The sequence below is a fragment of the Suricata suricatta genome, chromosome X (assembly GCF_006229205.1).
Source record: "Suricata suricatta isolate VVHF042 chromosome X, meerkat_22Aug2017_6uvM2_HiC, whole genome shotgun sequence".
NCBI lineage: Eukaryota > Metazoa > Chordata > Mammalia > Carnivora > Herpestidae > Suricata > Suricata suricatta.
The window spans coordinates 73,238,913-73,253,066 of NC_043717.1; the positions used below are offsets into that span (position 1 = coordinate 73,238,913).

The window sequence follows — 14,154 nt, forward strand, 5'->3', positions numbered from 1 at the left end:
ACGCATACCTGTTTCAGAGCAACCGAGGAAATAAATCATGGCAGCATGTTTCAGGGTGGGAGATTTAATGTGACTGAAGCTCAGATGAGCTGAGGGTCAGATCTTGGAAACTTAGGGAATCCAGATGAAGGACTTTGGTCTTGTTGGAAGTCGTCCTTAATGGTGTTAACTGGAGATGCTTAGTGAGGGCTGGAACATCAGGAAGTGGCTGGCATACAGGACGAAGGAGGAAGAAGTCAGGAAGACCATTTAGGAAGCTGCCACAGGAGACCAGAGCAAAGAGCTAAGTCCCTGGCCCGGGGTGAAAGGACAAATCTGAGAGCCACTGCACAGGTGAAAGCAACAGGACTTAGAGACTGTGAAAGAAGAGCCAGAAGAGGCCTTGCTGCATCTGAACTGAAACACGAGAGGAACACGGTTAGTGAAGGCTTCTCGCCTATATGCAGCCTGCCATTGCCTCCTGGGGAACCCCCTTTCCAAACAAACCCTATTGCACTTACTCAGTGACCTCTTTCTGCAAAAATTCAGATTATCTGGTGAACAGTCTTTATTATCATTATTATTATTATTATTATTATTATTTAAGGTTATTTATTTCTTTTTGAGAGAGTGAGCATGAGTGGGGAAGGGACAGAGAGAGAAGGAATGAGAAAATCCCAAGCAAGCTCTGCACATTCAGCACAGAGCCTGGTGCAGGGCTTGTGCTCTTGAACTGTGAGGTCGTGACCTGAGCAGAAATCTAGAGTGTGAGGCTTCACCACCCAAGCCACCCAGGCTCCCCTCCAGTGGAAGTCTTAGAGTGTTTATTCATTCACCTGATTTTGCAAAGTTAGGAGGGTGAGTAAATGCTACAATATTTCTAACCAGGGAGGCGAAAGCATACTATTCATTCCACTGCCAAGGTAGCGAGAACCACCAGGTCTTCAAAAACAGGTGTGACGTGTCCACAGTCGGTTCACCCAAGAAATGAACACTTTTTGCTTCATAACCCCTGCGTCCTTCCTGTGAGCCCCATCTCCTGAGAAAATCTCAGAGCACCGATTTACTAACGTAATTTGTAAAAGGGGGTTAGTGGATCCATACTGTAAGTCTTTTCTGGAAATATTTGAAATTAATTAACCTTGTTGGCTTTTATTTGTATAGGCTCACTTCCAACTATATAGCCCCCCCCAAGTTTAACTTTTTAATAAGATTGATTTTAAACAATAAAATTTAGAGAATCTGTGTGCAAAGAGCTTGAAGAATTTAAATACATGGGTTTATTATTAACACAGTAGCAAATATATCAAGGAAACACGCCCCATGAAAAGTGTTTCAAAGAAACACAAATCTGCTGTGAGAAAGGAGTATAGCCAATAAGTAAGCCCGAAGAAGCTGTTTGCTTCGTGATACTGGCAGATAAGCCTGGCAAACCTCGGTGTGATTGAAGAAGCCAGTCTGAGACTCAGCCTAGTCCACGCCAGCTACCGGCCCTCTCCTGAGCTCAAGGAACCTGGACACAATGGTGTTCGCATTTTGGAAGGTCTTTCTGATCCTAAGCTGCCTTGCAGGTAAGGGAAGGCTCTCCGAACCAGCAAAGGTGATTGGGAACAGAGTTTTCTTTTAAAATCAAATCGCGAATTTCTATGTCAGTGTTCTCCTCTTGCACTTCGGAGGAATTATCATTCGTTTTGCAGAATAAAACAAATTTCAGAACTCTAGCTTAGCAAATATAGGACGTCGTAAATGTAATTGTTTTATGTAGCATCTGAATTAAAAATTTTTCTTAGCAAAATCACAGTAACTTTCCTTTTGGTAATTGGGAAGGCGAACAGATTAATTTACTCAGAAGCTGAAGTTTGCACTAAGGATAGTTTTTTTTCTTCTGTTTTAGTTTAGTGTTTCCTTTAAAGGGACTCACCATGATCAACTTGCTTTGTTACAACAGGCAGAACCTGGCTTGGAGGGCCTGCTGTGCTTCTCTCTCTAAGATTTCTTTAGGCATTGCTGTTTTCTAAGCCTAAGACGGTATTTTGCAAAATCTTTGAGTGATTTGTTGTTGTACATGGTATGGGTGTTTTTAAGGATCTGAGCAAACCAAAATAATTTTTAGAGTCAAAATCCTGATGTTGGTTTCGACCCAGGAGAGATCGCTAATTCAGAAAATCTCGTGGCTCATTTTTTCAAATATCAGATACATTTATATCTGTTTCTATGATGTTAGCTAGATACAATAATATTGTTTACAGTCATGCTAATATTGTTAAGCCATTTGCTGTATTAGGCAGTCATTAGGATGAGGTTTACTAAGCATATTTAATAACATAAGAAAATGCCCAGGATAAATATTAAGTAAAAGAGCAGATACACACATTTGGCTAGAAGAAATTGCTAGAAGGTTATATACCAAAGTGCTCATGGTGAGTACCTCTGGCCGATGGGATTATAGATAATTTTTATGTATTCCCCAGCGTTTCCGTATTTTCTGGGGTTTCTACAAAGAATATTATACTGTTTGTATTATTAAAAGTGCTACTTTTCAAAACTATATGGTAGTTAGTAGTACTTCTCTAGATATCCCTTAGTAAATGTTTAAACATATGTGTTCTGTGGAATCACCAGAAGGCAATATTGCACCTATCCTGTGATCTAACCAGGACTCAGAGCAGGAACAGGCCACCTTTCTCAGCTTCTATCCTAATGGGACTATGTCATGTCATAATTTTCCCTCTCCTGCAGGAATATTTATTTTAAACCTTAACCGTAGACAGTGCAAGTCTTTGTTCCTTCTTTTTTCAAAAAAATTTTTTATGCTTTATTTATTTTTGAGAGACAGAGAGAGAGTGAGAGCAGGGAAGGGACAGAGAGAGAGGGAGAGAGGGAGAGACAGACTCCGAGCTCTGAGCTAGCTATAAGCACAGAGCCCAATGTGGGGCTTGAACTCACAAACTGTGAGATCATGACCTGAGCCAAAGTCAGACCCTCAACTGATTGAGGCACTCAGGCGTCCCAAGTCTTTGTTCCTTCTTAAAGAGGTTCTAGTCATTAGCTAATTTGGTTGGCCCTGGGTCTTCTGCACCAGCGCCCTGAAATCACACATGAAGTGAATACCTATTTCCTTGTGTGAGGAGTTATGCAGGCCTACACTAGACAGCGGTTTTGGAATAGTTACAAGTATGGTTTTTACTGTAACTAACTAGCTAACTGACTAATAATCAGTTAGTGTATATATATATATATATATATATATATATATATACATACACATATATATATACACACATACACACACATATATATATAATTTACTGATTACAAATGTAGTGTATGGTCATTGTGGAAAGGTTGAAACTATGAAAACATATAAATAAGAAAATAAAAATCACCAGCAATCCTACCACTCAAAGATTTGGGTGGATTTCTTATATATATACATTTTTTCCTTTACAAGTATATATATCACATTACAAAATTGGGTTTATACATTGTATACAATTTCCTATTGTTTAAAAAATAGATGATATCAGGATTTTATTTGGTTGTGACTTTTAGAACAAGGCCCAGTCAGAGTGACCAATAAATGCTTCAGAGCCTTTGTTCCTAAATGACTATATAACTGGGTTTGCTGGTATATAGTTTACACTTCATATCTATACATAGACAATCTAGCTGGCCCATAGCAAAATATGATGGTGTCAGTCTAGCAGATGGAATGGAAATATGGTATAATATATGCCATATATATGGTATATTATTGCTTACATATGTATGGAGGTCTGAGAGAGGAAGATTCCAGTAATCTGTACCTGGCATTGGTAGTGTCCCTCAGTTGATCCAGATGTGGCTGTGAAACGATTGATGATGTTTTTATCAATGTGCAACTTGATGTGCTACTTAGATTTATTTCCTGGGCAGAAAGAATGTCCTGTTTTTTGGTGTCAAGTTTGGTACCTAGCACATAGTGGGCTCATAGTAAACATTTGGTGAAAGAATGAATCATCTGAAATGCTGCCATTTAGAACAACATGGGTGGACCTTGAAGGCATTCTGCTAAGTGAAATAAGTCAGATGGAGAAAGACAAATACTGTAGGATATCACTTATAAGTGAAATCTTCAAAATCCAAACTCCTAGAAACAGAGTAGAATGATGGCTACTAGGAGCTGGGGGGTGTTTGTCAAAGATAACAAACTTCCAGTTAGAGGATAAGTAAGTTCTGGAGATCTAATGTACAGAATGGTGACTCTAGTTAATAATACTGGATATGTACTTGAAATTTGCTAAGAAAGTAGATCTTAAATGTTCTCACCACAAAAAAGAAATGATAATGATGTGATGTGGTGGAGATTTTAGGTAACACTCTGCTGGTAATCATTTCATAACATGTAAGTGTATCAAATCAGCGCATTGTAAACCTTGCGCTTACGCATTATTATATGTGAATTATATGCCAGTAAAGGCTGGAATTACCGTCTCAAGCCTTAAGCATTCAGAAATAATTTTCACTTACATATTTAAAATCAGTTTTCTGTACAACTAAGCAAGACAAATTTTAATCAAAATCCTTCTGTATAATGTTATATGTCAATTGTACTTTAATAAAATTGATTTGATAAAAAAATCTATCTGATGACTTCTTAGGAAGTCTCAGGTTCAATTTTATTGCAGGAAAATCATTTTCATCAAAAACGTCTTCTGAAAAAAGTTCATATTCATATTTAGATACTTGTAATCTATATTAGTCACCTTTTAAGAAGATATGTTAATGTTTTCATTTTCTGGCGGTACTATGCATTTTAAAGCAGTAATATACTTGAACTTCGGTTTCGCAGTCAAATCCACAAAGTAAGTGATCATTTGGCTATATGATAAATCAAAAATGAAGCAAATATATGTAAAGTTTCTGGAAACTAAATCACTTCAAATGCATCATGTTAAATATGGTTATTTGAGGAATATTTTTGTTCTGCTATATTAAAAGAATAATTCCCCTATAAGCAAAGCACCTGCCATATTGTAGGCATTAAGTACCTGGGTGAAAAATCACTACCAAAACATGAGCCATTACAAAAAATCTCTTAAAAACAGTGGTTAATTTAAGTAAAAAGCATACCCTTTGGTTGAGCTTCTTTTAGTAATCAGCAGTAATTTTTAACAGTCATCACACACATTTCAACCACATGTGTTGCTTGTTTGGCTTTTTATTTATTTTTTTAAAATGTTTATTCATTATCAGAGAGAGAGAATCCCAAGCAGGCTCTGTGCTGTCAGTGCAGAGCCTGACATGGGGCTTGAACTCACCAACTGTGAAATCACGACCTGAGCAGAAATCAAGAGTCGGCATCCCTTGTTTTGCTTTTTAATCCAGCCAGGGTAGTGAGGGAGATTGCAGTTCTGAGTTTTGTTTAAATCAGGTACTAATCTTCATGTTGCTGTTTATTCACAGTCTTGTTAATATAGAGATTTTCCCCTGACTTTTTCACTTTTAAAGTAATTTCCCAATGTAGAGTAAATTTATCCAAAGGGAGGAAACTTTTTTTTTTTTACCTGCCACTCACAGAATCACTTTAGGTTTACAGGAAATTCTGTTGGACGGGCTAGAGAATGATCTCAATGGTTTAAGAAATATATGCTAATGGATCATGTGACATATCTTGTACATATATATTTTTTAATTTTTTCTTGAGAGAAAACGAGAGAGAGAATGAGTGGGGGAGGGGCAGAGGGATAGAGAGAAAATCTTGAGAAGGATCCATGGAGCATGACTTGGGGCTCCATCCCAAGACCCTAGGATCATGACCTGAGCAGAAATCAGGAGTGGGATGCTCAACTGACTGAGCCACCCAGGCTCATGTGACATATTTTTTAAGAATTCATCTGGAAACATGTAGCTTTTGGCTCTGAAATGTGTTATTACTGTATTTGGGATGAGCTATTTTATTTTATTATAATTTATTGTCAAGTTGGTTTCCATATAACACTCAGTGGTCATCCCAACAAGTGCCCTCCTCCATGCCCATCACCCATTTTCCCCTCTCCCCTCCATCAACCCTCAGTTTGTTCTCAGTATTTAAGAGTCTCTCATGGTTTGCTTCCCTCCCTCTCCTTAACTGTTTTTCCCCTTCCCCTCCCCCACAGTCCTCTGTTAAGTTTCTTCTGTTCCACATATGAGTGAAAACATATGGTATCTATCCTTCTCCGCCTGAATTATTTCACTTAACATGACACCCTCGAGGTCCATCCATGTTGCTACAAATGGCCAGATTTCATTCTTTCTCATTGCCATGTAGTATTCCATTGTATAGATAAACCACATCTTCTTGACCCATTCATCAGGTGATGGACATTTAGGCTCTTTCCATGATTTGGCTATTGTTGACAGTGCTGCTATGAACATTGGGGTACATAGAGATAGACAATTTCTGAACACCATCTTTTCTTCACAATTTAAAGATTGATTATGGTGCTGAGGATCAGGAATTACGGCAATAAAATGGTCTGGAGGCATTGTCTTGCCAACTGTTACTTGTTTACAGGACACTGTGTAGAAGTCTTAGAAAATACTGTCTCACACTAGATTTGGAGGTTGCTATCCTTATTCCAAAGTGATATTGTTGAGCTTCTATAGATCTCAACTGCTTTGGGCATTTCTATGTCCTCTATTTTAAAAATAGAAGTGTGGAAATGTTGAAATAGTGTTTATAGTCCCCAAATCCTTGATTTTCACTTGCCTTCATTTTGGTCTGTGCTCAAAATGACTTCCCGCTGTGTTGATAAGACAGGCAGAGATTGTCGGTCTTGTTCATTATTGCTTCCCCAATGGCTAGTTAGTTATATATGATACAAAATAGGCTCTACAGGTATTTGTCAATAAGCACCATGGCCTCTTCCATGGCTTACCTTGTGTGAGAATTAATGCTTACTCTGTCTTCAAGCACTTTATGCTGAGAGCAGCCATTAAAGGGTTTGCGGAGGGCCAGGTGCTTACTTTGTTATAAGCTCCCACCATGAGCCAATCCCATAACAGATATTGCAACCCAAACTAGAAGACAAAAATGATGGCCAGATAAAACCTGCAAAATCTTTGAGGGGGAAAGTTCCTGGGAACTTTAATGGCCATAAAATCCGCATGTTGTCCTTTTTATTTTGGACACTTTAAGGACATTTGAAAGTCATCACTTAAGCACAGCCAGAGATGTGTCTAACTTCCAGAAGAAATGAGATGGGATCTTTGAGGGCAGGAGAGAGCTACTTAGCCTTCCCCAATAGTTTCCATTTGAAAGAGTAGCTGTTTTCTATAGGCAAATTTTGTTTTTTGGAAAGGCATAACCAGAACCAAGAGAGCATGGCAAAAGCGCTGGGAAGAGAGAAACTGCATAGAGTTAGAAGGTGCTGCACTGTGTCTATCCTAAATCACTTGTCTCAACTTATCATGGTATCGGTTGCCCTCTAAACAGCCAACCGCTGGCAGAGAAGCTGCTGGACCAGGTGGCCAAGAACTTGCCTATTGAATACAGAAAACCAGGGGTCTCAGTACAATGGTTTGCTTTTTCTTCTAATTTTTCAAAATGTTTGTCAATTCCCTGATTCCTTTTGGCTGTCACTAACTAAGAAAAAATAAAATGAAAGAAGTCTTTGGGTATGCAGAATTAGAAAGGGGGCCAGGATTTGGCTTTCTGTACTCTTTCCTCTGATCTTCCTTCCCATGATTGCTGTATCTTCATTCTACTGCAACTCCTTGTATGTAACCCTCCAAGCAGCTAGAACTCTCACTCTAGTTGCCCTGCAGCACAGACAGCATCTCTTATACTTGACCTTTTCTTCTAATACCTATCTGACAGTCTTATGTTCCATCCTGGAGAAGTTCTATACTCTCTGACTTTGCAATGGATAATAAGCAGTTAATCAGATGAGCCAATGCCTCTATAGCATTCCCCAAAGTATTGTCCCTTATCACAGCCCTTTGATAGATGCTTGTATAGTACTGAGAATTTCAAGTATGGTGGTAGGCTGGGTTTTTGGGTAGGGTGCTCTTGGGTGGTCCTCCAAATCATAGGGGCAGCTCACTCTTTTGGAAGGCCAACAGTTTTCAAACTTTGTGGTCTGAGGACCTTTTTACACTCTTAAAACTTGAGGGCTCCCCAAAACCAAGAGCATACTGTACACACTATGTTAGCCAATTTGATAATAAATTATATTAAAAAAAACTTGAGGGAAATTTCTGTTCTGGATAAAAGGGCATAGATCATGCTTCTTCTTGCTTCTTTCTGCTAAGCCCAAGTATAAACCCTCCTTGGAAATAATGCAAGAGACAACCAAGGGAGAACTCTGAAAGACAGTAAGAAGAAAGCAAAGTGGTGTGGGGCCCTAGGAGTAACAAGTGTTTTATGTCTTTCTACCCAAATGAAGAAAAGTAACCTGTTCTGGCATTTTCCGATCCCAACCTAGCAACAGAGGGCAGCCCAGGGAGGGTTATTTTCCACAAGATCTAATGAGAGGCCCTCTGACATCATGTGAGCCCAAAACCACTGGGTGAGTCATCAGAATCCACACTAACAATAGTAGACAAAGGAAGCAATCTCTTTCTGCACTGGGCCGGAGAACTCACTTTCATCTAGAGATATTGAGGTGGAAGGGTAGAGCAGACAAGAGGAATGAAATCACAGCAAATGTTCACTTGTGGAAGGCTCTTTGTGTGTGTCTGAGACGCTCCCTGCCCCCAGAGACAAGGGAGCAGTCGGGGGTGCCAGTAGGAGTGTCCCACCATACCAATGCCCCACTGAGAGACACCCAGCAGCCTGACCTGGAGAAACCCTTCAACCCTCTCAGGCAATGGAATCAGGGATAAACAGAAGCCCTAGTGACAGTGAATAAGCCACAAAGACCAAAACAACAGTGCCGAGATCCTGAAAATTAAACTAACATTTAGAACCACAGCCCACAAAAGTAGGCTATGACCTGGTGTGTAAAGGATAAATAAAACAAAATAAAAAAGGCTGTCTGCTAAATGACATATTTAAATAGGAGTTCCCTAACAAAATAGACAACATTTCTGTGGGTTTGGACAAATGTATAATGACTTATATGCACTATTATATTGTCATGCAGAATATATTCACTGCCCTAAAAATCCTCTGTGCTCCACCCATTTATGCTTTCCTCCCTTCTCACCCCTTGAATTCAATGGTCTTTATATTGTCTCCATAGTTTTGCCTTTTCCAGAATATCAAAATTGAAGTCACGTAGGATATAGACCTTCCAGATTGGCTTTTTCATCTAGTAATAAACATTTAATGTCCCTCCATATCTTTTCATTGCTTAATAGCTCTTCGTTTTAGCACTGAGTAATAGTCCATTGTTTGTATACACCACAATTTGTTGATCCATTCACCTTCTGAAGGACATCTTGGTTGCTTCAAAGTTTGGGCAATTATACATAAGTCTGCTACAAAAAATTCATGTGCAGATTTTTCATGAGTATACATTTTCAACTTTTGGGGGGTAAATACCAAGAAGCAGAATTGCTGGATAGTATGGTAGGATTATGTTTAGCTTTGTTAAAAAAAACAAAAAACAAAAAACACCAAACTTGTCTTCCAAAGTGCCTGTACTAGTTTGCGTTCCCACCAGCAATGAATGAGAGTTCCTGTTGCTTCACATCTTCACCAGCGTTTGGTGCTGCCAGTGTTCTGGATTTGATAGGGAACATCCTTGTCTTGCTCCTGATCTTATTAGGAAAGCTTCTCGTTTCTCACCATTAAGGATGATGTTAGCTGAAGGTTTTTTTGTAAATGTTCTTTATCAAGTTGAGGAAGTTCCCACATATGCCTAGAGAGTTTTTATCACAAATGGATGTTGGAGTTTGTTAAACACTTTTTCTGCATATACTGATATGATCATGTGATTTTAAGAAACCTGTTGATGTGATAGATTGCATTCATTCATTTTCAAATTTTGAGCCTGTCTTGCATACCTGAGATAAATCCCACTTGGCCCTAGTGTGGAATTCTTTTTTTACATTGTTGGAGTTGATTTACTAGTATTTTGTTGAGGATTTTTATATCTATGTTCATGAGAAATATTGGTCTATAGTTTTCTTGCAATGTCTTTGCCTGGTTTTAGTATTGGAGTGATGTTGAGATCATAGGATGAGTTAGGAAATATTCTCTCTGTTCTATCTTCTGAAAGAGACTGGAGAGAATTGGTAAAATGTCTTCCTTAAATGTTTGGTAGAATTCAACATGAACTCACGTGGGCTTTTGTTTTGGAAGGTTAATTATTGATTCAATTTCTTTTGTAGATACCGAGTAGACATAGGGGTGCCAAAATTGTCTACTTCATCTTGTGTAAGTTTTAGCAGGTTGTGTCTTTCAAGGAATTGGTCCATTTTATCTAGGTTATCAAATTTGTGGGCAGCGAGTTATTTCTAATATTCTTTTATTATCCTTTTGATGTCCATGGTATCTATAGTCATGACCTTCTTTCCTTTCTGATACTAGTAATCTGTGTTCTCTTTTTTCCTTAGTTAGCCAAATTAGAGTCTTATCAATTTTATTTATCGTTTCCAGTAACCAGTGTTGGTTTCATTGGTTTTCTGTATTGAATTCCTGTTTTCAATTTTATTGGTTTTTACTCTAATTTTCATTATTTCTTTTCTTCTCTTTACATTCAATTTGTTCTTCCTTTTCTAGTTTCTTAGGGTGCAAGCTTACATGACTGATTTTAAATCTTTTCTTGTTTTCTAATATACACATTCAATGCTGAAAATCTCCCTCTAAGCACTACTTTTGTTGCATACTACAAATTTTTATAAGTTGTTTTCATTTCCATTAGTTACAAATATTTTTAAATTTCTCTTGCACTTTCTTCTTTGACCCATGTGTTATTTAAAAATGTGTTGTTTAAAAACATAAAAAATGTATTCTTTAATCCCCATGTATTTTGGGACTTTCCAGTAATCATTTTGTTAATTTATTTCTACTTTAATTCCATTGTGGTCTGGGAGCAGACATTGTGTGATTTCTCTTCTTTTAAATGTGTTAAGATGTGTTTTAAGGCCCCTAATGTAGTCTACCTTGGTGAGTATTCATTTTTTGCATAAAAGACCACCCAACAATAGCAGAATGAAGCACCAGCAGAATATTACCAAGATAGAATATCTGCTTGGCCATAAAACAAATCTCCACAAATGTAAAAGAATTGAAATCATGCAGAGTCTGTTCTCTGAGCACAATGGAATCAAACTAGAAATCAAGAACAGAAAGTCAAGAATGTCTCTAAACACTTGAGAATTATACTACACACTTCTAAATGATCTAGGGACCAAAAAGGAAATCTCAAAGGAAACTTACAGAATATAGATAGAACTAAATTAAAATGAAAATATAACATATGGAAATATGTAACATGCAACTAAAGCAGTGCTGAGAGACAAAATTATAACACTAAATGTTTCCATTTGAAATTAAGAAAAGTGTCAAGTCAATAGTTGGAGTTTCTACATCAAGGAACTGGAAGAAGAGTAAAATAAGTCCAGAACAAACAGAAAAAAAGGAAATAATAAAGAGCTGACATCACTGAAATTGAGATAGGAAAACTATTAGATAAAATAAAATCTGGTTCTTTGAAAACAAAATTGATAAATAATATTGACAAACCTCTAGCAAAACTGGTACAAATAAAAAGAGATAAGACATAAATTGCCAATATCAGAAATGAAATATGGGATATCACGACTGATCCCGTTGTCATTAAAAATATAATAATGAGCTACAACCAACAGATTTACATTCATGTATTTGACAACTTAGAAGAAATGTACCAATTCCCCCCAAATGGCAAACCACTAAAACTCACCCAATATAAAATGGATAATCTGAATATGCTTATAACCCTTAAATAAATCGAATTCATCATCTAAAAAGATGCTGAAAAAGAAATATCCAGGCCTAGATACTCTTACTGGATAATTATACCAATCATTTAAAAGATAATTAACAAGAATTTTACACAATCTCTTCCTAAACACTTCCAACTCATTTTATGAGCCTAACATTACTCTGATACCAAAACCAGACGAAGATAATACATACACTATAGACAGACAGTCTGTCTTTCTCTCTCTCTCTCAAAAATAAATAAACATTAAAATTTTTTTTTTAAAGGAGAAATTTATTCTCTCAGAGTTCTGGAGGTCCAAAGTCTGAAGATAAAGCTTTGGCAATATTGGTTCTTTCTAGAAGCTCTGAAAGAGAATCAGTGCCATGCCATTCTGCTACTTGACTGGTAGAACTTCTTGGGGTTCCTTTGTTTGTATATACAATGCTCCAATTTCTTTTTTCTTAACTTTTTAACATTTATTTATTTTTGAGAGAACGAGACAGAGCTTGAGCAGGAATGGGGCAGAGAGAGAAGGAGAGACACAATTAGAGGCATGCGCCAGGCTCTGTCAGCACAGAGCCCACTCAGGGCTTGAACTCAAAAGCGGTGAGATCACGACCTGAGCCAAAGTCAGATGCCCAACCATCTGAGCCACGTAGGACCCCCTACAATGCTCCAAATTCTGATTTTATCTTCATATGGCCTTTCTTTTTGTGTATCAGTGTGAAATCTCCCTCTTTTTTCTTATGGGGATAATAGTCATTGGATTTAAGGCCCACTCTAAATCCAGAATCATCTTGTCCCCAGATCCTTAACTTAATTACAGTGCAAAGATTCTATTTTCAAATAAGGTCACAGTCACAGAAACCTGGAATTAGAACTTGTACATATTTTCAGTGGAATACAATTCAACCCATGGCAGAGGAGAATTACCTCAACTTGATAAAAAGCATCTACAAATAACATATTTTGTATTGCGTTATGTACAAATTGCACATGTAAAGTACTGAAAGTTATAGCAACTGCAATAAGGTCATAAAAAGAAATAAAAACCCTATAAATTGGAAAGGAAGAAATAAAACTGTCTCAATTGGAATCTAGATTATATGGAGACTCAAAATTCAACAGTTGAAAATTAAACAATCCAGTTAGAAAATGGATTAAAGATGTGAATAGACCTTTCAATGAAGAAGATATACAAATGGTAAATTATCACATAAAAAGTTGTTTAGCATCATTAATTTGCATTATGGAAATGCAAATTCAAATTACAGTGATATATTACTACACACTTATATAATGGCTGAAGTAGAAAACAGTGACAACACCAAAGGCTGAGGAGGATGTGGAGAGACTGGACCACTCACACATTATTGGTGGAAATGTATATTGGGATAGCCACTCTGGAAAACAATGTGGCTCATTTTAGTTTTAGTTTTTAATAAAATGCTAAACATGTAACTACCATCTGACCCAGCAACTGCACTCTTCAGAATTTAGCCCATGGAAATGGAAATGTTCACACAAAAATCTGTACATGAATGTTCATTGGCATTTTATTCAATACCCCACACTTGGAAACAACCCAGATGTTCCTAAATGGGTGAATTTTTCAACAAATTGAATGCTGCTAATCAATTAAAGGTAATTAATTACAGATACACACAACAACTTGGGTTCACTGCTAGGTAATTATGTTGAATGAAAAAAAAGGCCATCCCAAAAGGTTACCGTGCTTCCATCTATATATAACAGTTGTGAAATGACAAAATTTTAGAAATGGAAGACATATTATTAGTGGTTACCAATGCTTAGAATCAGGGATGTGGTGCAAGAGGGAGGTGAGGGTGATTATAAAAGGGCAATATCAGGGATCTTCATAGTGATGAAACTGTTCAGTATATTCATTACGATGGTAGATACATAAAAGTACCCATGTGATGAAATTGTATAACATTAAATGCATACACACACACACATGAGTACAAGTAGAACTAGTGCAATACAATAAGATCAGTGGGTTGTCTCAATGCCAGTGTCCTAATTGTGATATTATAGTATAGTTTTAAAAAATACCATTGTGGGAGGCTGGGTAAATTGTACATGGAATAACTGTGTGATTTTTTAGAACCGCATGTGAATGAATCTACCATTATCTCAATAAAATTTTCAATGAAAAATTATTGAGGGCTCCCAAAGAGTTTTTGCTGTGTCACTTATTGCCATCTATATTCACTGAATTAGAAATGAAAACTAAAAATTACTGAAACAAAATTCCACAAGCACACATTTCATT

At 37.2% G+C, this 14,154-nt stretch overlaps 1 protein-coding gene across 1 annotated transcript in view; it reads left to right on the plus strand.

Moving 5' to 3' along the window:
* The first annotated feature begins 1,428 nt into the window (after positions 1–1,428).
* The window catches only part of VSIG1 (V-set and immunoglobulin domain containing 1), a 33,196-nt gene continuing 20,470 nt past the window's right edge, over positions 1,429–14,154 (plus strand). The window contains exon 1 of the mRNA XM_029930276.1: positions 1,429–1,550. Coding sequence (XP_029786136.1) covers positions 1,502–1,550 — 49 coding nt within the window. The 5' untranslated portion in view covers positions 1,429–1,501. The remainder of the gene's footprint in view (positions 1,551–14,154) is intronic.